The sequence below is a fragment of the Phascolarctos cinereus genome, unplaced genomic scaffold (assembly GCF_003287225.1).
Source record: "Phascolarctos cinereus isolate Bilbo 61053 unplaced genomic scaffold, phaCin_HiC Scaffold_3;HRSCAF=262, whole genome shotgun sequence".
Lineage (NCBI taxonomy): Eukaryota > Metazoa > Chordata > Mammalia > Diprotodontia > Phascolarctidae > Phascolarctos > Phascolarctos cinereus.
In genome coordinates, this window is record NW_027555736.1 from 118,551,270 (window position 1) to 118,575,675 (window position 24,406).

General features: G+C 43.1%; 1 protein-coding gene across 7 annotated transcripts; it reads right to left on the bottom strand.

The window, feature by feature from the left end:
- Nucleotides 1-15: 15 nt before the first annotated feature.
- PRC1 (protein regulator of cytokinesis 1) lies at nucleotides 16-23,857 on the bottom strand. 7 transcript variants are annotated; one of them, XR_002320485.2, is made up of 16 exons: nucleotides 23,667-23,855; nucleotides 16,831-16,963; nucleotides 16,476-16,598; nucleotides 15,329-15,562; nucleotides 15,081-15,251; nucleotides 13,469-13,618; nucleotides 12,620-12,767; nucleotides 6,943-7,079; nucleotides 6,463-6,558; nucleotides 5,606-5,752; nucleotides 5,291-5,401; nucleotides 4,629-4,739; nucleotides 3,416-3,592; nucleotides 3,049-3,090; nucleotides 2,422-2,497; nucleotides 16-1,200 (listed from the first exon to the last, which is right to left on the bottom strand). XR_002320485.2 is itself a non-coding variant. In XM_020965435.2 (15 exons), exons 1-14 carry the CDS (start codon nucleotides 23,675-23,677, stop codon nucleotides 2,451-2,453), a joined length of 1,719 nt encoding a protein of 572 aa, XP_020821094.1. In that variant the 5' UTR covers nucleotides 23,678-23,855; the 3' UTR covers nucleotides 16-1,200; nucleotides 2,422-2,450. The 7 variants fall into 7 exon arrangements, 5 of the variants coding, with proteins under 5 accessions (XP_020821094.1, XP_020821080.1, XP_020821090.1 ...); XR_002320487.2 differs by lacking the exon at nucleotides 3,049-3,090; XM_020965435.2 differs by lacking the exon at nucleotides 3,049-3,090 and having other exon boundaries at nucleotides 3,493-3,592.
- Between the last annotated feature and the right edge of the window lie 549 nt (nucleotides 23,858-24,406).

The window sequence follows — 24,406 nt, forward strand, 5'->3', positions numbered from 1 at the left end:
AATTCACACACAATCTTCTGGGAACCATTTATTACAAACACAGCAGCATATGCTCAGACCCAGTTAGAGGAGAAATCGTGCTTTGGAGGGAGCTGGAGTGAGAAAGTACATAGGCATGATTCTTCAGCATTGTGAACAGTAACCAAGGCAGCTGCCTAGCATTACAAAGAGAAAATTACAGATTTTTACTCTTAAAAATCAGTAACCAATTTTGTAACTACCCCTCAAGCTCAGTCTTACTGTAAAGAGAAAGAAGGGCAAGGACAGTGGATTCAGACAAGAACAAAAGCCGAGTAGAGGGGTCAAGAATGAACACACACATACGCGTGCAAAAGCTCAGAGGTTTAACTCTTAGAGGAAAGAAACATAACAGCCAATGTGACGAAAGACGACATAAATAGAGGAGATGGGAGGGAGGGGGCAAGTTCTCTTCCTTTCAGGGATTTAGCCTAATCTTCCTAGTCAGTTCTTTGGCAGTAGGTTGTGCTTCCCTTATATACGATTTCAATTTCAAATAAAGAAGCAGATTATATGTACTGCGGTTATAGTAGGCTGTCCTAAGTGTTATCGAAGGGGATATCCCTTTGAGGAAAAAGAACAAAGCTAAAATAAGGGGTTAATGAACAATTCAAACTGAAAAAGTTTTAATTATTAGTCTATGAGTCAAAATTACACTGTAAAAAGATACAGCCTATACAAAGGAGGGATTCAACCAGCCATCTTCTATTTCATTAAAAAACAAAAATGACACTGTTAAACTCGTGTAAGTGAGTCAAGGAACAGGGTAAACACTATAGGTCTTTTAGAACTTTAAATTTACACTTTGAGCTATTTACATTAAACTAGGTTTACTTTATTCAGCGTCAATGAGGAAGAATTACTGATTAAGACTAAGTCCCTAGGACCAGCTGGACCTCTAAAAGGCTTCCGCACTATGGCTGTAACCTTTTATCAGTTGCTAAGCTTTGGATCTAGTCATTGGTTTAAACGTCTCCTTAATTGAGAATAAGCCTGAAATAAGACATATATATAGATACATTTATATGGATATATATACAAGCCACCCCAGTGTCTTTACGTCCAGTTGGCACAGGGAAGCCACAAGCAGGGAGGATGCGGAGGGCCTTCTCAGGACTGGATATTTGTAGAATTGAGGATTCGAGAAGGGAAGTCAGATCTGGAAGCCTTTGAAAGTTCTCGCTGTTGGAAGAGAAAAGGAGTCAGGAAAGTTGAGGTTGGGAAGGCTGGGGTGGGGTGGGGGGAGCCCAGGAAGCTGTCAGTTCAATGAGGGACTCCTCTTTTTCCCTCCCTTCCAGCACAGCAGCTCTGGAAAGTCCCAACAGCAAGAAACAGTCAAGCTTCTCATAATAGCAAGCAGGGGGGATGGTCTCGCCTTGATTTGGACATGAGGTCAGATTTTAGTCATCAGTCCCACCAAAAGTTGTGTTAAGGACATGAGTCAAGGGGATCTGTGCATTTAGTTAGTCACAGGAAATCTCAAATGCAAATACACATCCCAAGTCACACTGAGCTGGGAAAGAGACCTATTCTGTGGAACAGAAATGCCAAAATGTCCATGGAGCTTTTGGGCTCAGAGGTGAAGAGCTAGTGCCCAGGGAAACAAAAAGGATGGAAGGACTGGCCCTTGTTCCCTCTATAGACCATGGGCCAAGCATATCTACCAATCCCTGGGGCTGGAAGCCCCGTGACCTGCTGATGATTTGATCTCATGCTGGAGCACATGGTGTGAAAAGGTAAAGGCCAAGTTATAGGAAGATGTTAATGGATGTTAGATTGAAACAGGCAGTACTAGAGCTGGCAGACAAAGCCGTGGCAAAGGCTCCTAAGGATCCTTCCAGGAAATCAGGCACAGAATACTGGGACCTGTAGGGATTAAACTTATTAAATAAGTCTGGTCTGGACTAGACTGAGAGAACAAGGAGGTGACCCTTCACCATTCCTCAATTATCAAATTACACCATTGCTAAAATGCTCATCCTTTTGTAGATGGAGCTACTACCCATGGAACATGATGCTGCTGAGAAAAAAAAAAAGACAAAAAACCCCAACAACCAACCCATATTGCAATAACTGAAGAGGCAATGATGCCTAACTGTGATATTATATAAGGGGTCTGCCTCCTGCTGTCATTGCAGCATAAGCCATTGAATGAGAGTATGATCTGGTCCCTCCCAGACTTGAACCTTAAGTCTCCACTGGGGCCTGGGTAGCTTTCTATCTGAACAGAAAGGTACTAAAGGAATAATAATAACAACAACAACAGCTGAAATTATGTAGCACTCTAACATGTGAAAGGTGCTTTACATGCGTGACCCCACTGTTAGATTAAAGGTGTTAATGGCTATTGTTAGGTGTTAAACAGGGCTGAGAATATCAAACCAAGACATAGGGCTCTCAAACCGTTATGGTGCTTTGATCAGCATGCAGTGCTATTCTGGAGAATCTCGGCCCTTCAGTGTCTCAGATATCCAAGCAGCTTCATGCAGAAGAAACAGGGAAAGCAGGCAAATGAGTATTAGCTAGCTTATAGTAAACTGAAATAAAGCAGTCTAGTATGACAGGGGTTAGTGAGGCATATACTCCATGAAATAATCAGCACACAGGCCCAGAGCAACTAAATACTGGAAGCACACAGTCAGGGGTTCCGTCCCTTCACTCCCAAAACAGTGATTAGGTCACCTATGTTGTTCTTTTATGGCACGTGCTCAAACCAGGGTGGTGGGTTAAGCTTTCCAAGTTAGAAAACTGCCATTGTAACCAACCTGCCTGGCTTTAAATGGAGCTGGGAACGCAAGTCACAGCCAAGTTTTCATAATGAGATGATTCAGTATTTGAGAATTCAAGAAACCTGATACTCCCAAGTTAAAAAGTCTATTCAGTAGGCTTTCCTGCTCCCCCTTACCCAAGGATTCTTTGGTAAATGTGGCTGAGTCCTCTGGTTAGTACAAAGCTTTTCCTAGATGGTAATGAAGCTGATAGATATCAAGTAGGTTTGAAGGAAGAAGGAACATGCTGGGACATACAGACCTGAGACCCAACAGATGAGCAGTCAAAGAGTGAAGGGTCCTTCTACAGAATAAAGAATTGAGACAGTTACCAAGAACTCCACCAAGAGAACACTAAGGTGGTCACTGCATGAATGGTAAGTGTTTAGGGAAATTTCCTTCTGCAAGTGAGGAACAGTTTGTCTCAGAAAGATTCAATTTAGATGTCCAATCAAAATAGTCAACTTCCCTCCTGCACAGGACTTCCCGCCAAGGCAAGAAAGGCTTATGAGCCCCCAAAGCTGACTTTGTCCTATCTACTATCTTGTGCTCCCCCCTAGGAGTTTCCCCATTCCACCCTGACTGTGTGCTCCCCAGGGATTGGTAGATTTTTAGAAAAGGAAAATTACCGCAAACTCAGAATAGGTGCTGGCAACAGAATTAACGGTGAAGTTATGCTGGAGAGGGGCCGAGTAGGGACACCCACCAGTCAGGATGCTGCCACTCAACTCAATGTTCTCTTTGTCGTGTCCCTGTCTGCCCAGAGGGGCTGTCCTTTGCCCCAAACGGCTAGGAGTCTTGGATGGCTGGCCAAAGTAAGCAGAAGGAAAGAAAGGAAAAAAAGAAAGGTAAGTCATCCTTCACAAAATCGTTAATGGTACAATGTCTAAAGTCACCAAAAAAGTTCAAGAAGATGGTCATATGTTCTGGATACTGTGTGTTCTCGTACTAAAAATGCTTCATGGATCTATGATTTCATTGGTGTGAGTCCTCCCTTCCACTGATAGATTGCAGCCCCTTTACACTTTACTGGCTATCCTTTGAGAGTTAGCCAAAAAATGCATAACCCTGTGGCTGACCTAGTAGTGACCCAATTGGGACTTGGCTAGGCTGGACCCGAGATGGCAGACACACACAGACAGTGATGGAGCCTAACCAGAAGCTTTTCCAGTTTGGTTAGACTGGCCAGACCTTGCATTCCTCTAGCCCAGGTCTGCACAACACTGAGGGCTGCTGCTTGGCCAGCTAAAGGCTTTTGAGTAGCCCATGAAAAATGTAGAGAATGTAAAACAGGTCTATACAACATCTGGCCCGAGGGCCTAAGCCTTTGAGAACCCAAGGCCACTGGAGCAGGATGCTAGTGCTAGTATGTTCTGAAAGAGCTGTGGTATTTATTCAGAATGGGAGTGCTGAATGCTTTATTGAACATACTCACATGTGAAATGTGCATTGCCGAGCACTCAGCAAATATTTTTGCCAAGCACTCCTTCCCCCACCTTCCACCACTCTGTGAACATGGAAGCACAGTCTCTGTTCCCAGCATCAATGATCTAATGAGGTGCTACCTGAAAGCTGGGCCCCCAGAATCAGCGGAAATCATTACCAAACCTTTATCATCCTCATAGCCCAGTCACATCACCATCCTTCTGTGATTACCGCCTAATATTACTGTAATGGTCTACTTCAGCCTAACTATACTTTATCAGTTTCTTGATCCAGATTAAACAATTAATCATTCTGGGATCACTGGCAGGAAACACTATTTTGACAATTAGAATAACATGGAATAAGATGGGTAATTGGTTAATGTATTAATAATGAATGTGCATCAAACAAACTGACCTTGCCTCCAGTAGGTGGAGGGCGGGACACTGGGGAGTGGTAGACAGTCCCACCGAAGACAGAGCGGATGGTGCTATTGGGAGTGGCTGAGGAGACTGTGGTGGAATTAAGCTGAAGGGGAAGAGCAGGGAAGTTAGTGGCATGACCTAGGGCAGCAATGTGTTAACATCCTTAAACATCTCTGGAAATCAGAAGAGCAGGCAAGGGAAGGAAGTACCAACCAAGGAAGACAACCATGCCAGGTGAAGCATTTCTCTTGTCCAATGAAAGGAACATAGCTCAGAGACCTATGAAGTTCTACGAGGCCTAATGTTCAGCTGGAGTGAGTGTAACTTTCAAGTTATGACTAAGAAATGGGGGGAAAACAATTTTGATACAAATCTAGGGAGATAATTGACTTTGTTTTTGGCCTTTTTTTGGGGGGGGGTAAGGCAATCGAGGTTAAGTGACTTGCCCAAGGTCACACAGCTAGTAAGTGTGAAGTGTCTGAGGCCAGATTTGAACTCAGGTCCTCCTGACTCCAAGGCTGGAGCTCTATCTACTGTGCCACCTAGCTGCCCTAATAATTGACTTTCAAGGCAACTTTGCAAAAGAGGGTTATCAATGAAATACGCCCCGCCGCCCTCCACCCCTGGCTCCTGCAGAAGAAAGCCTCACTTTACCTTGCGGACTTTGCCTGGCGTGTTGGGACCCAGCACTCGCCGCTTGCTGGGTGTCCTAGGTGTACTGCCGTAGAGCATCTCTGTTTCTGTTTGCTGGGTCTTCTTGAGCTGCTGCAAGAAAGTCACAGGAGCAAGCAGTCAGCCACCACTGCCCCACCACAGGGGCGGGCCACAGGTCAGTAGAAATCCCATGTCTCCACATTGCATCACTTGCTTACTAAGCACCCTGTGTGCATCCACCAAGATGGGAAACAAGGGCAACTGCCTCGCCCCCAAAGAGCTGTATTCCCCTTCCTTTTCTTTATTCAGACTTACTCTCTCCTGCTTTGCTTTCTCTTTCTCCAAACGATGCATCTCCCACTGCTCCCTCACGTACTCCATGAACTTCTGTCCATTCACCACAAAGGCCTTCGAGTGCTCTTGTTCCCACAGTTCAATCCTTGCCTTCAGCTCTTCTTCCAGCTGGAGCCATAAAGGTAGACACTATTATTACTATCAAACCTCTTTCCCATAATTAAGACCTCAGTGACTTGGGTCCCCTACTTCTGTTCCAGGGCAGCAGATGGAGAAAATTAAAGGAAGACAATGCGCCTGTGAGGCAGAGCATTACAGTGGAAGGTCACGGCCTTCCAAAGTCAGCTCCATCCCTTATTGTGTGACCATGGGGAGACATTTAACTTTGGGGGCCTCAGTTTCCTCATCTGTAATAGGAGGGGCTGGACAAGATGATCTCTAAAGTCCTTTCCAGCTTATGATCTAGGACCTCTGGGAGCCAGAGCACAAGATAAGAGTTCATTCACATCATCTGGGGATGAAGATTGGGATGAACAAGACCCACAGCCTTCTCTTCCTCCAAGGTTCCTGTTTGGGTGCTGCATGGTGACCCAGGAAGCCTGGAACTCTCTCAAGTTGGCCTCTATCAAGCAAACACCAGTCCAGTTTGGGACTGCCTCCAGGCAAGTGGAAAAATAACAATGGAGCAGGCTCTCTGGTGGTGGAAAGGTTATTTGGCAAACTTTGATTTGTGTACTTGGGACCACTCAGTTCCAGAGGAACAACGCTAAAAGAGGACAAAAGATCTCAAAGAGGCAAAAGATCTGAAGTAGCCAGTTTTCTGGAGTGAAGAATGTGCTCTGAGGTTTACATTGGGAGACCCAAGGAGCAATACATACCTTAGGTAGAGTTTTCTGGAGCTTGGCCCTTTGCTTCTCTTCTTTCAGGAGATTTCCACCTCTATTTGTGAATCGGCTTGGATCTGAAGCTTTTCTCTAAGGACAAAAGACTTCGATGAGAACTCATGGTCAGCTAATAAAAGCCAGCACAGCAAGAAGTTATTTCTTGGAAGTCCTTTAGTCCTACAAAACTGTATTCTTCAGGAGATGGAAAATGAAGGACCAATAAGGTTCTCTCTCCATTCTAAAGCTATTCTGTGAGAAAAGAAATTAAAAGTAGTCCCAATTCAAGTGGAGCCTCCCAAGAGTGTAGAAGACAGCAAGAAGTGGTAGATGATAGTTAAAAGGCCTCAGAGCCCAGCCAGATTCAGAAGCCTAGTGTGCCCCAAGGGAAGAGGGGATACTGGGTTGTGTTCACGGAAATGTATGACACACTCAGAAAACTTCAATTTCCCTCCTTCCAAAAACCAAGAAAATTACCTCAAATTCTAAGAAAAGCTTCCAGCTGTCTTCCCACTTCTGAACGCCTTCAAACAGTTCTTTGTGAGCCTCGTAGTAATGCTTTAGCTCCACGAGTTCTGAGTCATGGAGCTGGAGCAGGGTCTCACTATAATCCTCTGCAAAGAAAGCAAGTAGCTTTTCAATAAAGTCACCCTTTCTGAAAGCCATTGGTACCTTTCCATTCATCCCATAATAAGTAAAGCCCAGTTTCTTAACTTGCTGGCATCTGGCCTCCACCTACTAAAACAGTCTCTCTAATCAAATCCAGTGGCTTTTGAATTAATTTGAATTAGTCAATAAGCACTAAGGGCCTACCATGTGCCAGGCACCATTGTGTACTAGGGATACAAATACAAAAAAAAATGTCAGAGAAAGAGAGATGGAGCTATAAGTATCAAGAGAATAAAGACAAACCAAACACCAGGTAGTTAGCTGGAGGGAAGGCAGGCACCAGCAGCTGGGAAGGATCAAGGAAGGCTCCTTGTAGAAGGAGGCACTTGAGCTATGTCTTAAAGGAAGTGAGGGGACTTTAAGAAGCAGAAGTAAGACAGCTACTTGCAGGCATAGGGAGAGTCAAATGCAAACACGTGGAGAAAGGAGATGAAGTATAACATGTGAAGGAGAAAGAGGTCAGCGTAGCTGGCAAGAGAGAAATCAAGGATAATGTTGCGAGATGGCAAAGCTGGGGGACGTGGAGAACAGTGGCGCTTTTGACAGAAAATAAGGAAGATGATAGGGAGGGAAGGATAAGTTTATTTTGGTTATGTGGAGCTGGAGAGGTCTTCGGCACATACAGTGTGACATATCCAACAAGCAGGTGGTAACGTAGGACTGAAGTATAAGAGAGAGCCTAGGGCTAGATATCTATAGATTGGAGAGTCACTCACATAGAAATAATAATCTTGCCCATGGGCACTGATAAGGGCCCAGACAAAGTCTTGGGGAAAATCCACAGTTGGGGAACACTATATGGAAGATGAGACAACAAAGGAGACCGAGAAACCAGAGCTAGGAGAACCGGGAGAAGGAAAAGCCATGATTACTCAGGGAACAGAGAGTATCCAAGAGAGAGGGTAGGCAATGGTGTCAGATTCAGCGAAGGGGCCAAGAAGGATGGGAACTGAAAAAAAGATTATCACACCTTGAGTCAAGGGGTCAGTGGTAACTTTGGAGAGAGCAGTGACCTCATAAGTGATGAGGTCAGAAGTCATACTACAAAGGGTGTGTAGGAGAGAAGCAGCAGAGGCAGCTACTATGGGCTAGACAGGGAGAAGAGCCATGAGAAGATATCTGGAGGGGCTAGTCCTTTCCTTTTGTTTTTAAAGGATGGGAGAATCTTGGGCATGTCTACAAACAGTGGTGAAAGAACCAGGAGATAGAGAGAGAGTGCAAATTGACTACCTCTTCAGAGGCCTGCATGGTCTCCCTGGTTTCTGGATAGTAACTATCAATCAAAGTAGAAGGCCAAGCCCGCTAAGTCACGAGGGAACAAATTAATGGGATTATTTCCTCCAGTCTTATAATTAATTGCATAAAATACTGAAGAGAGATTTTAGAAGAAAATTAGAAAAACATGGATCATACTACTTATCAGACTTATGGACAGGAGAAGAATTTATGAACAAGAGATAGAAAGTAAAGTTAGGTATAAAATGGATAATTTAAATTACATTATAGTAAAAAGTTTTTATACACATAAATGTAGCCAAGATCAGAGGGAAAGCAGAAAACTGGGGGAAAAATTTTATAAACAATTTCTCACATAAAAGTCTTGTATCAAAAATATATAAAGAACCTTGTCAAATCTATAAGAATTCAAGTTAATTCCCCAATTGCTAAATGGTCAAAAGATATGAACAGGGAGTCTTCCAATGAAGAAATCAAAACAATTTATAGTCATGAAAAAAATGCTCTAAATTATTATTGATTAGAGAAATAAACATTAAAACCACCTTGAGATCATTTTACATGTATCTGATTGGCTAAAATGATTGAAGGGGAAAGTGACAAATGTTGGAGGGGAATGTCGAAAAATTGGGACACCAATTCATTGTTGGTGGAATTGCGAACTGATCCAACCACTTGAGAGCAATCTGGAGTTATGCCCAAAGAGTTGTTAAACTTCCTATACCCTTTGACCCAGCAATACCACTACAAAGACTTCGTAAGAGATGATGATTAGGGAAAAAGGAAAAGAACCTATATGTTCAAAAATCTTTATGGCAGTTCTTTGTGGTGGCAAAGAATTGGAAATTGAGGGGATACCCATCAGTTGGGGAATGGCTGAACAAGTTGTGGATAGTGATGGAATACTACTGTGCCATAAGAAATAATAAACTCAGTGACCTTAGAAAAACACGTATTCATGAAACAATGAAGAGCAAAATGAGCAGAACCAAGAGAATACTGTATACAGTAACAGCAATATTGTTTTAAGAACTACTTGGAATGAGTACATTACTTTGACGATCACAAATACTCAAATTAATTATAAAGGACATATAAAAACACTATCTGTATCCATAGAAAGAATTGATAAATAGAAGTATGTATAGAATAATTTCACACACACACACACACACACACACACACACACACACACACACAGAGTTATATGTTAACTGTGGTATATTTAAGAAGTATAGCAAGTTGTGCTTAGATTTGCAGTTTCATGTACTAATCTTTTTTGTTGCACTATGTTATGGAAATGCTTGTTTTATTCCATAAATATGTATTAATGTAAAAAACAAAAACCGATGATCAATAAAAACCAAATAAAATAGTGAACAACTAGAAAATGTGGCCGATTTTCTCTCATTCTCATAGAGACTATTCTTAACTATCTTCTCTTCTGTCTTCATGCCCCTAACTACACTCCTACTTTCCCAGAAGAAGACTTGGCCTTCTATTTCACCAAGGAGATTCGGGTCACCTAAAAATCTTCAGCACCTCTTTTGGCATCATCTCTCCCCCATCTCAGAGGAGATATGCCTGTTCCTTGTTTAGCCTTGATGCCAATGACTCCTATACCTTTAAGATCATCATGCCTTCTCTCTCATGCATCTTTAGTCCAACACACACAGGCCTCCCTAATCCTAAAAGGGCCTTCTATCGGTTTTCCTTCTTTGCTTCACAGTGAAACTTAAAAGTTCTTTGCTTACTTAGGGGTACACTCCATCATCATCCCCACCTCCTTTCAGCCCCTGCCAATCTGGCTTCTAGGTCCCACCCCTCAACTGAATCCACTCTTCTCTTATTCAGGCCTCAGTCTTCCTTGACATCTCAGTCCTTGACCATATTTTCTTTTGGGATCCTCTCTTCTCAGCTGTAGGGGCTGAATTCACAGACCTATGTTCTCTTGGTTCTTCTCTTCCCTCTTTAAATACTTAATCTCTGAAGGAATGTGCTGCCCAAGGATGTCCTTTCCCCTTCCTTCATCCCCGTCCTTCCTGTCTATGGCTTCAGCAGTCACTTCAACACATAACTCCCACATCTACATCTTTAGCTCCAGTTTCTCTTCTGAGGCCTTAGACCTACAACTTCAATGGCTTTACAGGACATCTACACCTGCATGTTCAGTTAATAGCTCCAACTCAACATGTACAAATCTGAGCTTACTTTCCCCTCCAAAACCTGCTCCTTCCTGTGGCTTCATTTCTGTTAGTGGTATTATCATTCACCCCATCTCTTATGCTGAAAACCTTTGGGTTAACAGGTTCCCACCTCTGATATTTAGTTCGCAAGACCTGTTGACGCTCCCTGTGTCACATCTGTCATCTGTTCTCTTTTCTTGCTATTAGCCTCACTATCACTTTAGTAAAAATCCTCACTTTTAAAATATCTGGGCTACAAATATCTCCAAACAGGTTCAACAATACAACAAATGTTTACCTACTATGTGCAAGAAACATGACCCACTACTACGAGAGGCAGTATGGCATAGAGACCCAGATTCAAAGGCAAGAAGACCTGGGTTCACAAATCCTACTCCAGACATATACTAGCTGTATGATCCTGGCCAAGTCACTTAACCCAGGCAATTCTGAGACTAAAGGGTTGAAACACTGCACCAGTGGAGGGATTCTCCAGCCCACGAAGCTCCCCAAAAATCAATGAAATAATAAGTTCAGGACCTGCCTCATTTTCCACCCTTCCTCCAATCCCCAAACTGTGCAATGTACTGTGTTAACACTGGGAACACAGTGACAAAAAACAAACAAACCCTAAAAAGCTGTTTGTTTTGAGGTAGTTTTTTTGAGGGGGGGGTGGGGGAGAGAGTATAAAAGAAGGAAACATGAAGAAATCTCACATAGCCAGCACTAACAAGTGGAAGCCCCACGGGAGAGGCGGCACCTGATCCATGCTTTCCAGGAAGGCAGGAGACCAAAAGAAGGGGGCTGAGGAGGGAGTGCCTGATACACCCAGCAGACACCCTGTGCAAAGGAAGGAATGCTAGAAGGTCAGAGACAAGGAAAAGCCAATTCCAGTGGCTGCCTGGAGTGAAAGAGGCTGAAGTGCCCGCAAAGGCACCAGAAGGTGAAGTCTGCAGCCCACTCTTCACATAGCTAACAGATTTCAATCTTCCTCACACCCAGATCTGATTGCATCACTACTCTTCTCCAAACCCTTCACAATGACTCTCTATTGCCTACCACTTAGGAGTTTATTCTCCTTGGCCTGCATTCAAAAGCTTTCTACAATGTGGTACCCACGTTATATTTCCAGCCTCACCTTTCTACTTTCTTTATGTTCGAGAAAAATTGGACTAGTGTCCTGACGTATTCCCTATGCCTAGAATTTCTTAGAAACTCCCTCTAATAGTGAAATACTGGCCATTCCTTAAAAGGCCAATCAAATGTCACTTTTTCCAGGAAAAAGCAAAACACCAACTTTTTCTGATCTCTATAGTAGAGATATAATAGGCTTTACCCCACCTTAGATCTCACAAAGCACTCTGTACTTAATTCATATTATAGTTATGTATAAATATGTCACATCCTCCTGACTAGACTGTAAGTTCCATAAAGGCAGATACTATGTCTTATTTAAACTCTACTGGTATCTACTTCTGTGTTTGAGAATTAATACTCTTAAACTTTAAAAAATACTATTCGTTATTGGGATGGATCTCTGACAAGGAAAGACTATGTAAAAAACAGTATATCAATAAACTTATTTTTGATTGATTTGACTTTTTTTGGAGACAATCAGGGTTGAGTGACTTGCTCAAGGTCACACAGCTAGTAAATGTCAGGCTGGATTTGAACTTGGGTCCTCCTGACTCCAGGGCTAATGCTCTATCCACTATGCTCTATCCTCACTGCCCCAATAAAAACTTTTTTTTTTTAACTCTTGACACCTCCCCACACTCCTTTGTGGACATGGAGGTGGACTGGTCTACAGATATGGAACACTATATATAGTCAGATTGGGTTTTTTTGATGTACTGAACAGTTTTGCAGATTTATTTCTCTTCTTTCTTTAAAAAGTTGTTATATGGGATGACTCTCTGAGAGAAGAAGTTGGGGAAATTTAGGCAAATATCAATAAATTTTTCTTTTAAGTTAATGTTTTTTTGAGGGTAGGCCTGGGTTGTAAAATATTGAACGTCCAAGTTTCTCAAGCTTAGTTACAAAATTATGTGTCCCATACCAACCATCAAAATAGGGTGCAAAGGCCTGTCTCTGCTCCTGGCTATAGAAGCACTTTTCCCAATACAGAGCCAGCTCCACCCGGATTGCTTCAACCACTTTCTTCATGTTCTGAATCTTTAGTTCCTCTAGTTGATCCACTTCTGATTGCAGCTGCAAAAGGGAGAAACACCAGAAAGTACTTACCTTCTTACTCTGGAGAACAATGGGACCGCTCCCCCACTCACCAACTGGCCAGCTTCTGCCTTACAGCCAGCAATGTACTTAGAGCCTCAGTTGAGAGTAGCAGAGACAAGACAAATCTTTTGCCATCAGGCTGACCCCACTGACTTCACAAAAGCACCTGTACCTCTCTTCAGTTCTTGGGCCTGATGAACTGTCAGCTCCCTAAGGGCTGTCTCAGGGAGCACAGGGCAGCAGCAACAGTGAACAGGGAGGAGGACGAGAACAGAAGGTCAGGCTGGCATGCAAAGGAATCAACTAGGATTGTTTCCAATAGGGAAGGCATGAGGGAGGTTCCCTAAATCTTGCAAATGGCATTAAGGAATTATAGAAGTGTCTAGAATAGTTTTCACAGTAGCCAAGTTTTTATATTCTGGGAGTATAATTCAAAGCAGCAAGCCCTGGAGGTATGCTCACATTCTATGAGACATCAATGTGATTTACAAGGGTCTGAACACCTACAGTGAACGCATGCACACCCACTAAAACCAATATAGGGATGACTGCCACTAATCCCTGAAAAAGCAGCTCACAGAGTCCTTTCTATCGGGCCCTGACACACCAGCAAAAGTCTCAGCACATCACTTTTAAAAGGGTGTCAGCTCCCCCCTTCTCCCATTAGGTTTTCTTACCGCCTTCCTTATCTTGGCCTTTGACCCAGTCATGAAAGTGGCCACGGCTTCTCTGTCTTCGGGGGGTATTTGTAACCTGTCCCAGAGTTCTCTGATTCGAGATCGTAGACCCTCACACACAGCTTCATTCTGAGCTTTCCTCATTTCCAGCTAAAGCAGAAAAACCCAAGAATTATACAATGCAAGCCCACCCAAGTCTTACACCTTCCCAAAGAGAAACTGCTTGCCAAGTAACAATAAGTAATCTTGTACTCCAATTTTCAATTCCATATTTGTGTATTTATGTGTTTTAGCCAGTTTCTGAACAGCTGGAATACAAATGTACTGACAGCTTTGTTTAGCTATTAATTTTTTCCTACTTCATTGCCTATATATTTCTTTAGCTTATTTTTCTTAAAACAGAAAAAAAAAGGGACAGCCAGTTTTCTGAAGTTTATAAAAGTACCAACTTTCCAAGTCAGAGTTGAGAATCCCGATTCTGAAAAATAGTTTCAAGGTCCTAACCATACAGTCTTCCAGAAGTAAGTTATACACTCAGGCTGAAAGCAGCTTGATGTAAACTATCAATGCTAAGATGTAATCTGATATCCATCAAACTGGTAAAAATGGAAAAGTTCAGTGTCAATGAGGATGAAGGAGAAAACAGGCATGCTGCTGAATTACTGAGGCTGGCAGCGCTGTAAATTGGTCAAATCATTACAAAAAGCCATTTGGAATCATAAAAGCAAAGTCATTAAATTGTTCTTCCCCTTGGCCTTGGGCTATATTGGGTATATATCCCTCAGAGATTAATGACAATAAGAAAAGAACTACGTGCCCCAAAATATTCCTAACTATTTGCACAGGAAAAACAAATAGAAACAGTTTATCCATTGAGAATTGACTGAAGGGGCAGCTAGGTGGCGCAGTGGATAGAGAACACTGGCCCTGGAGTCAGGAGGACCCAAGGCCAAATCTGGTCTCAGACCAAGGACTTGACACTTACTAGCTGTGTGACCCTGGGCAAGTCACTTAACCCCAACTGCGAGAGAGGGAGAGAGGGAGAGAGGGAGAGAGGGAGAGAGGGAGAGAGGGAGAGAGGGAGAGAGGGAGAGAGGGAGAGAGGGAGAGAGGGAGAGAGGAGAGAGGGAGAGAGAGAGAGAGAGAGAGAGAGAGAGAGAGAGGGAGAGAGAGAGAGAGAATGAGAAGTGACTGAATACATTTTGATTATGAATATAAGGGACTAACAAATATGTAGAATCCAAAGAATTCTTGGGCAGATGTGGATGAAGTAATACAGAGGAAAAAAGAACCAAAATTCTCATTCTCTCTCTTGATAAATAGACATTGACTCAGATATATAATTGCTACAACTATGTAAATGAAAACAACTTTAAATGGCAACAAAAGTCAGATCAAAAACCCCGGATAATACTGGCACTAATTTAATCAAGAACAAACGACATTTCTTAGCAGGGACAAAAAACTAATCATAAGGTGCACACTACAGTCCTCTTTATTGTTTCACTTGTTTTCAGGTATAGTGAATTGTAGAGGATTTGACTGGGATTGGGGTGGGGAGAGTTGTGCAATTTGTTGAAACCAAATATAATCAACAAAGGAACTTGCTTACCTGTCGAAGCAGCGTTTGTAGTGCAGCTATGTTCTCCAGTGACAGGCAGAAAGCATCTTCATCCTCACACACCACATCTCTCTCAAAGCTTGTGTCTGGGGTGTGATCCAGCTCTTCCATACAGAGTATGATTTGCTTCTTTGTGTTGATGAACTCCTCCCGCCTGTTGGCCTGTGAAGAAGCAAGGCAGTTACCACGGCACCCACAGGTGAACTGACCAGACAGGAAACAAACACACACAACCATACCTTGGTTTCAGCCAGAGCTTGCAAGTGCTGCCGAAACTGGTCCAGCTCCTCCAAGCTGGGGACCGAAGCACTGTCGATGCTATATGGTTTTGTACAAAGAATCTCACACAAGTCCTGGTCTCGTTCCTGCAGCACTTTCAGTTCTTGCATTCTCTCCTTCTTTTTCTTGAGCATCACTTCCACCTGAGTGCGCAAATCCTTCTCTAGCTGCAAGATGGTGCTCTCTTCCTTCTCCTGCATCAAACAGAGGTGTATCAATGCTACAAGGCCCCCAATCCCCTTCTTCAAAATCAAGCAAGGACAGGGGGTTTTGAGGACAAACAGTTTAAGTCTGCTGGATGAGGGCCAACTTAGTTAAATTCAAAGATTCTCATCACAAGGTTGGCTGTAGGGTGGAGAACTGTTCACACAGCAATTTTCAGAGACTTCCGTTAAGTTAGAGGGACCGTGATCAGCATTGGTGAAGTTACCAAACTGAGGCCAGCAGAAGAGGCAATGCCTCAATTTGTGAATGAGCAAGTACCCAGAAGCGCAAGAAGAACTGGAAAAGTTGACAGACACTCGAATATGACAGAATGTCTGCAATATCTCCAGTTCTTTCAGTTTCAAGTGAAATGAGTGGTAAGTTGTATATGGTTATTAGACACAGGATGGCCCACCTAGCTTATCAGGAACCTTCTGATGGGACCCTGCTAATAAGCAATTTACTCTATTCAGTACCTCCTCTAAGCACATGAAAACATCCCTTCCTCTGGAGGAGCTCACCAGGTGGGATGTGTGTATAATAAAACAGGTATCTAGATTTTATTATAGTATTTTATCATAGTATCATGTTTCAATTTAGTATCTCATTGTAAAAGTGCAAGCCCTCAACTTCCAACAACATGCCTCCTGCAGAATGAGTGAAATCTCTTGGTCAGCTCTTTCTACAGAAAAGGCCATCGTACCCTACTGCTTCACGGGTTCAATATCAACCTTCCTGTTTTGTCCCTGCATTCTATGGTCCCTCTCTTCACAGGAATCATCCTTGTTCCAATTTTTTGTGACCTCAAGTTTGCATTCTGATTTTGGTACCATATCCAGTTCTCGGGGCCAAGACCTGACTTCCGAGAACTAGATCTCTACAGAGATTGCACATAAGACTTACTTCAAAAGATTCCAGGCTTAATTCCCTGCACAGAATGTCAAGCTCTTTTCGACAAAAGTTGATACTTTTTAAGAGTCTCTCCTTTAGACTCTCTTCTTCTGCAATCATCATGTCCAACAGACCCTAGAGCAAAAAAGAATCATCCACAGAACAATTAGGGGTGTTAACTGGGAAGAAAAGGGTGGTGGGGAGATGGCTCATACTCCAAGAATGGAGGTTCCCAACAACAGGCAGACCTTATGATCACATAACCTTATGTAGTGGACAAAAATCTCTTCTACATGTCCCATATCTCAGCCAATGTCAAATGCCCTTCATCACACACCAAGATAACATTAAAATCAAAGTCACTCACCTTTATATGCTTTTTGACAACCTCGGTCCTCTGTAGCCTCTGGTCCTCTGGAATTCCTATTAATTCCCAGATTTCTCGAAGATGGTTCAGGGCTTTTTGGAGACAAACCACTGACTCCTCTGCCAGCACTTCACTGAAGAAAAACATAAATCTGATGAATTCCAAGACTAGAAGTAATATATTTTACAAGGACTAAGAATACAAATATATTTGTATTTGTATCACTAGTCTTTAGCCCAGTGCTTGGTACATAGTAAATACTTAATAAATCATTTTTTATCCACTCACTTATCCTAACCAACTCCTGAAAATTGAATAATATGAACATATAGTCTCAATCTTTTTCTTTTTTTAGGAGACACATATAATAACCACTACCAACATTTAGATAGTTCTTTAAATTATTTCCACTGTTCATCACAATAATCCTGTGAGGAAGGTAATACAAATATTACTATCCTCAATTTACAGATGGGAACAGAGAGGTCCACAAGAGATTATGTGAACTGCCCAAGATCATACAAATAGTTATTACCTGGCAAAGAGAGAAATGGAACTCTAGACTTCCAATTTCAAATCTGATCTTCTTTCTACTGGACTGAGGTAACAGAGGAATCAAGGAGATATCAATACAGCAAGGTTACATCTATCCAGAATCCAGACAACTAAGCTAAAGACCAGATTTTCCTCCATAATACTATACAAGGCATTTGACTGGGAGTCAAGAGTTCCAGGAAAAGAGAAGACCATTCAGTCTGAGCTTCCCTAAACTCTGCTCCTCAAAACTCGTCAGTGTCTTCACACATCTTACCCCTCCCCATCTCCAGGTAAAAAGTCACTTTTTAATAAAGTTAACCCTTCTAGTTTGTCAATCTTTTTTCTCCATTCCTTATATTATTCAGTCACTAAATGTTATTCATTTTTCCTCTGAAGTGTCAAAAGACACTTTTCTTTTTGCCCCCACCCCCACCAGACCTGGAGTCAGGTCTTAACCTGAGTTCAAGTCCCACCTAAGACACTTACTAGTTATATGACCCTAGGCAAGTAACTTAAGGCTCAATTTCCTCATCTGTAAAGTAGGATAATACCTTCTACCATACCAGGTAGTTTTGAGGATCAAATGAGATAACACAGGTACAGAGTTTTATAAACCTTAAAATGCTGTATAAATACTATTTATACTAAATACTTTATTATCATTATTCTTACAAATGAATTATGGCAAGCACCTCCTAGCTAGTATTTCTCTACTTCTTCTCCTAGTATCTCTCTACTTCCAATCTCCTACCATTCAAACCAATGTAAGGCAGGATTAATCTTTATAAAGCTTTTTTTCCCTCACATCACTCCCCTGCCTACAAATGCCTAACCTGGACCCATCTTACCCACAGGACCCATTTCCTAGGACCCTCACCCATGTACTCAATTTCAATTGTCAATCTGTACTGTTCTTTGTCCATGTCACATTTATTCTCTCTACTTGTCTTTGTATGCACTCCCCACCCAAACCCTGCCCTAGAATGCAGTCCCCTCTCCACTGCCCACCCCAAGTGTTATCTATATCCTCTAAGGCCTTATTTCTTTCATGAAGTTTTCCTTAACATTCTAGCCCACTGAGATCTCTCATCTAAGAGAAAAGTATTTAGTTATATCCTAATGATTACATTTGTGCTAGTTTTTACTTTTTAAATAGATTAAAAACTCCTTATGGTCAGGGATTATGTTTCATACTTCGGGGGGGGGGGGACACATACACACATATACACATATGCATGTGCATGTCCCCCATTAATTGATGTTTTCTGTAATAGTGGCACCAGGATAGCACCCACACCAAAAAGATATGGAGAATAAAAAATAATCAACAAATACCATATTGGTCACAACAGACCACCCTCAGTTACAGGCCACACCTTGAAAGGAAAACATCACACACACAACAATTAGAGGTCATATGTAGATTTTATGTAAGTCAGAGTTGAGAGGAAAAGCACAGCATATACAACATATAAATCCAGAGCTTGGCATAGTGCCTGGCACACAGGTACTTAAATGTTTGATTTGATAGATTGATATAACCAATATCATGTTTCCATCATGCCTATAAACATGCTTGTCTTCCCCGATCCTCAAATCTTCACTTGAGAGGCCACTGACAATAGGTGTCTCCACTTCCTTTCTTCTCACTCTCTCTACTCCCTACACAATAGCTTCCAACTGGGACTACTCCCTCCAAAGCCACTAACAGGTAGGAAAAGTAATGGCCTTTCGTCAATCCTCATCCTTGACACTGTCAATCACCCTCTTCTCCTTTATGTTCTCTTCTCTCTAGGTATTAATAATAGTAACCCACAGGTGTCTCCCATCAGGGCTCTCCCCCAGCCTTCTTCAATTCTCTCTATACCATTACACTTGATGACACCATCAGCTCCCACTGATTCAAATCTGTGTTGATGATTCTTCAATTTACTTATCCAGTCCTAACTTTTGTCTTGACTTCCAGTCTTATATATCTAACTGCTTTTTAGACACCTCAAACCAGATGTCCCATTGACATCTGAAACTCAAGATGTCCCAAACTGAACTCATTATCTTTCCCCCCCAAACTCTCCCCTCTTCCTAACTTCCCTATTTGTCAAGGGTACCACCATCCTCCGAGTCACCCAGTTTTTCGACCCAGGTGTCATCCTCAACTCCTCACTGTCTCTCACTCCCAAAATCCAATCTATCCTCAAGGCCTGTCAGTTTTCCCCTTTGTAACATCCCCTTCTCTCCTCTGCTACTAGCATCAGCCTGGTGAAGGCCCTTATCACCTCATGCCCGGGACTGTTGCAATGACCTGTTGGTTGGTTTTCTTGCCCCAAGTCTCTCTAGCATTTTCCACTCAGCTGGTGAAGTGATTTTCCTTAAGAGCAAGTCTGACCATGTCACCCCATTCAATCAACTTCAGTGGTTCCCTATCACCTAATATAAAATGCTCTGTCTGGTGTTAAAAACCCTTCATAATCTATATTTTTCCCTGGAAAATTGCTTAATGGATCTATATACTTTTTGGTCCCCAGGAACTTACTACAATTATTTTAGCGGACTATTTCATTTCATTGGTATAGAGTACATTCAGTTCTCCAACAGAATGCAAGTGGTTCCATGACCTAACAAGATAAGATTAATGAGTTGGTATGGCCAAAACATATCTCCTGATGCCTCCTCCTAGTGATGAGCCTCTCTTATCTCAGCTAGAATGGTTCTTAGATAATACCAGTCCATATGCCTCTGTTCAAAGCTTTTCTATGTGGCTAGGATCTACCAGAATTTACACTGCACTTGAAATATCCTTTAAGGATATATGGTGGCCTCTATACTCTCTCTGATGGGACTTTTGAGTAGGACAACTTAATATTTATATAGAGCTTTAAGGCTTACAAAGTGCTTTTCCCACAACAATCCTGCAGGGTAGAGTTATAGTATTATCAACATTTTACAGATGAATCAAGAGATTAGGTGACTTGACCAGGGTCACAAAGCTAGTAGGTATTAGAATCAGGATCTGAATCCGGGCACTATACCTTACCAACTTGGTGGAAACTGTAGGAACCCCAAAGCAGGGGTGGAGAACATTAATAGTATTAGTGGTAGCAACCAAGAAAAAGAAAATTTCACCATCAAAACTTGGCATTTATAGGATTCTCTGCATTTGAAGTTGTACATTATTTTAAATTGTACAGGACCATCGATTGACTATATGTAGATCTGATGTCTGAAGACCAGCCCAGATGTATATGGAAAGGCTTGTCATGACACTGGCCACTGAGTGTGAGTTTTTTCCAGCCATGGCAACTCTTTACTAAGGACCTTTACTAAGTTATAGAGGGGCTGTAATCTACATCAGTCACTGCAGTTCAAAGGATGTGGGGTGGAATCCTGGCTCTGCCACTTACTATGTGACCATGAGAGGAAGTCATTTAACCTCAATGCGCCTCATCTCCGTGAAGAGCTTGGGTTAAAGGGTCTCTAAAGTCCCTTATGCCTCTAAATCTATCATCCCATGGGTACCTACAGCAATGAAATTACAAGTACTAGAATGCACATAACTCTAGTGCACACCGGAGAGGCAATGTGGCAGAAAAATACAAAGCAATGGCCTCAATGCCAGGAAGACTCGGGTTCAAGTTCCACCCCTGACCATATGGTTTGTGTGATCCTGGGCAAGTCATGTTATGCTAGGGCCCTAAGTTAGAAGTTGCAGAAAAGGTGCTGACTGGTATTGGTAGAAAGGGGTTCACCAGGGATTTCCCTATACTGATGAGATCCCAGGTTCAGTCCCTGTGTCTACCTATACATTCCAATGAGAACCCCATAAATAAAACTATTAAAATCCTGACTAATTTTAACTAGAAACAGGGCTAGAGGACTCTTACTACCAAACCCCAATTATACAAGTGAGAAGCCTAGAGAGGTTAGTTTCCACAGATAATTAGTAGCAGTATTTATGCAGTTACATCACACTGCCTACAATATTTTCCTGGAGGGAAAAAAAACCCCTAGATATTCACGGTAATAACACCTGAAAAACTTTTGGTCCTTTTTACAATCCAAGCATAAATCACAGGCCTGGAAATGATCTCAAGAGGTTGTCATAGTCCCCTCCCTGCAGGTAAGCCTTAACTCATCTGAATAATCAGTCCTATTTTTAATACATCTTTGGTACATTATCACTTGGTAATGTTGACTTGGAGGATGCACTCTACATAATAAAGCCTGGAGATCACTGTGCCCTATTTCAGTAATAGACAGTCACAGTCAATATCAGCATTCAAGTGATCAATCGGACAATCTTTCTGTTTCTTCTGGTACTTCAAGCTCTTGATTACCCCCTGGATAACTGAATTTTAGAAATCTGCAAGCCATCAGTTGAGGATCTCTATGTGTGAGACCCCTCTTCACCAAGGGAACAGAAGGGTCTCTGACTTAGATGATACAGACTGTTACCAGGTGCTCAGAGTTTAAGTAATGTATTTGCCCAGGGTCACAACACTGCTAGAAAGTATTAGTGGTTAAATGTGAATCTGTTTTTTAAACTCCTAATGCGGCACTCTCTCCACTATACCATAATCTAGAGAAAACCCAAATTAGATATCAACCTACACAGTGGTTTCAGTCTTTAAAAAGACCTTTTAACTTATAGTAGAACTTGATTAATTTTATCTCCTTGCCCTCTGTGCTCACTTTTTGGTAGTAGGGATATGGCTAAAGCAGATGAGGTAAAGAATCTGGACAATCTATAAACCGTAGATGCCTCTTAAATAGCAGTTTCCATTGTATGTTTCATAAAGCTGCACAGGTCACACCAAAATCCAACACTAATTATGAAAAACAGCTTTTTATAGCTAAGCTTCCAATCGGATGTGAAATTATTTTAACTATAAGCAATAGGGAAAGACACTCTGAATTGCTATTTCTAGTACAGTTAACAACTTTACCTCTCTTTGCCTGGGCCCAGTTCGCCCACTGATATTTGCAAGATGACTGGCTGGCCAGAGTTAAAGTTTAAGGATTGACCTTAATTGATCTCATGGTAACCTGCTTTAATTGGCTGAGCTAACTAACTAGCATACACTTTAAAGCTGCAAGAGCACAAAACCTCATTTCAAGTTATGCTAAGTTTCGGCTTCAATGAATTTAGGCTGGGAGTCAAGGCAAGAGACTTCCCATAGCACAGAATATGTTGTTTCTAGACAGGGCCTTGACAAGGAAATTTCAAATGCAGCCTGCCCAGATGGCATATATAAGATGACACACCTTAAAGAGCTGACAGTAGACAATTCCTTATCTGACTATACCAAAAAGTGAACGCCACTGCATAAGTAAAGCCGTGTAGGCTTCCCAATCTATATAGCTGGTCGGTCAGTCAATAAGGATTTATTAAGCACCTAGTTATGTACCTGGCACCACGCTAAAGGGCTAGCGATGCAAAGAGAACAAACAACCTACAAGTTAGCCTACGTGGTATTCAAACTCCTCAGTTTGGTCACCACCCCCTTAGCCTACCAGGGGAAACAGTAATGATTACCTCACCTAATCCACACTCAGTACCACTCTCGGTTTTCCTAGCTCTGGCTTTTTGTTTCTCCAAGGCTCCACACCCACTGGAAAGAAGCTAAAGTTCCTGGAATTTTCCTCTTTTCCCCGAGGGCCGCGTCTCCACCAACAAAGGTGGGGCTGATTCAGGGCAGCCTCTCGGAACGTTTCGCGGGGAACGGGTGGGAATCGAGATTCCCGAAACAACTGCTAAGCCCGGCTGAGACTTCGCGTCTCCGCAGGGTCGTCGGGAGCAGCACCCCAAACTTGGCAGCGGGCCAGGAAAGCTACTTACGTGACATTTCCTTCTGGAATCTCACTGAGGGGTGGAGGGTGGATCAGGTGCATCCCCCAAGTCAACAACAATTTTTTTAAGCGCCTACTGTGTGCCAGGCACAGTGCTAAGCGCCGGGAGATACAAAGGCAAAAAAAAGATGGTCCTTGTTCTCAAGGAGCTCAGGGTAAAGGTCAAGGCTAAATAAAGGACCCCCTAGAAGCAGGCCTTTCTCCCCGAGGGACCCTTCCCTACCTTCTACAGTCAGGGATGGATCCAAGCCTGGGCGGCCACTCCCCACCCCCACTCAACCCCTCAGCCCAGGTGACCCGCCCCTTCCCCGACCCCCGAGGCTAGGTAGAAGGCTGTACCAGGCTTCCCAGAGGCTCTCGACCTTCCAAAGGCATCCGCGAGCCCAGTCTGGGGCTAAAATGGCCTCGCCTCCCACCCCGGGCCTCAGCCCCGAACCCAAAGTCGCCCTCACCTTCTCCTCATGGCGGCTGCTTCCAGCCGAAGCCTATCTCGGCTCAGACTCAGTCCCAGTGGAGTAGACGACCCCCGCCGCTTCCGATCCGACCCCAAACCGGCTCAGGCCGCGTTAGCCAGCCCGCTCCGCCAGTAACCGCTCCGGCTCCGACTCTCCGGGAAATCGACCAGAACCGTTTGTCCTGCGCAAGGATTTCAAACCGGCCCGCGGGGAGGGGCCGCCCTGTGATTGGCTAATGCGGGACGCTCTCCTCGTTTCCCTGGAAACGCAGCCCGCCCTGCCCGGGAGGGAAAACACATGTCTGCAACTGAATGAGCCCAGTGCGCGGGAGAAGACGGGGAGGGGAGTTGTGGGTGGAAAGGTTGGGGAATTTCCGGAACGGAGTGCCGTGGGAAAGGGCAATTAGCTGTAGAGATTTAGGGGCGAAGGGGCTCTAGGGATCTCTGCAGTCTTTGTAGTCTCCATCCGTCTAGCCCTTCTTCGTTTCCTCAAATGACAGGGACCTCCTTGATACTGACTGTCCTTACTTATCCAGCCATCTTATGGAGGCAGTGATGCACTTTGCAAAGAGGTTAAAAAAAATGGCTTTTTGGTGAGGCAATTGGGGTTAAGTGACTTGCCCAGGGTCACACAGCTAGTAAGTGTCATGTGTTTGAGACTGGATTTGAACTCAGGTCCTCCTGACTTCAGGGCCGGTGCTCTATCCACTTCGCCACCTAGCTGCCCCCAAAATCTTT

What these genes read in the sequence shown, in the direction of transcription:
- PRC1 (XM_020965421.2), bottom strand. An exon ending in AAGCTCTGGCTGAAACCAAG is followed by an intron (nt 15,252 to 15,328) that starts GTATGGTTGTGT and finishes GCTTCTTCACAG; the next exon opens with GCCAACAGGCGGGAGGAGTT. An exon ending in CGCCAGGCAAAGTCCGCAAG is followed by an intron (nt 4,740 to 5,290) that starts GTAAAGTGAGGC and finishes CTTCCCCTTCAG; the next exon opens with CTTAATTCCACCACAGTCTC.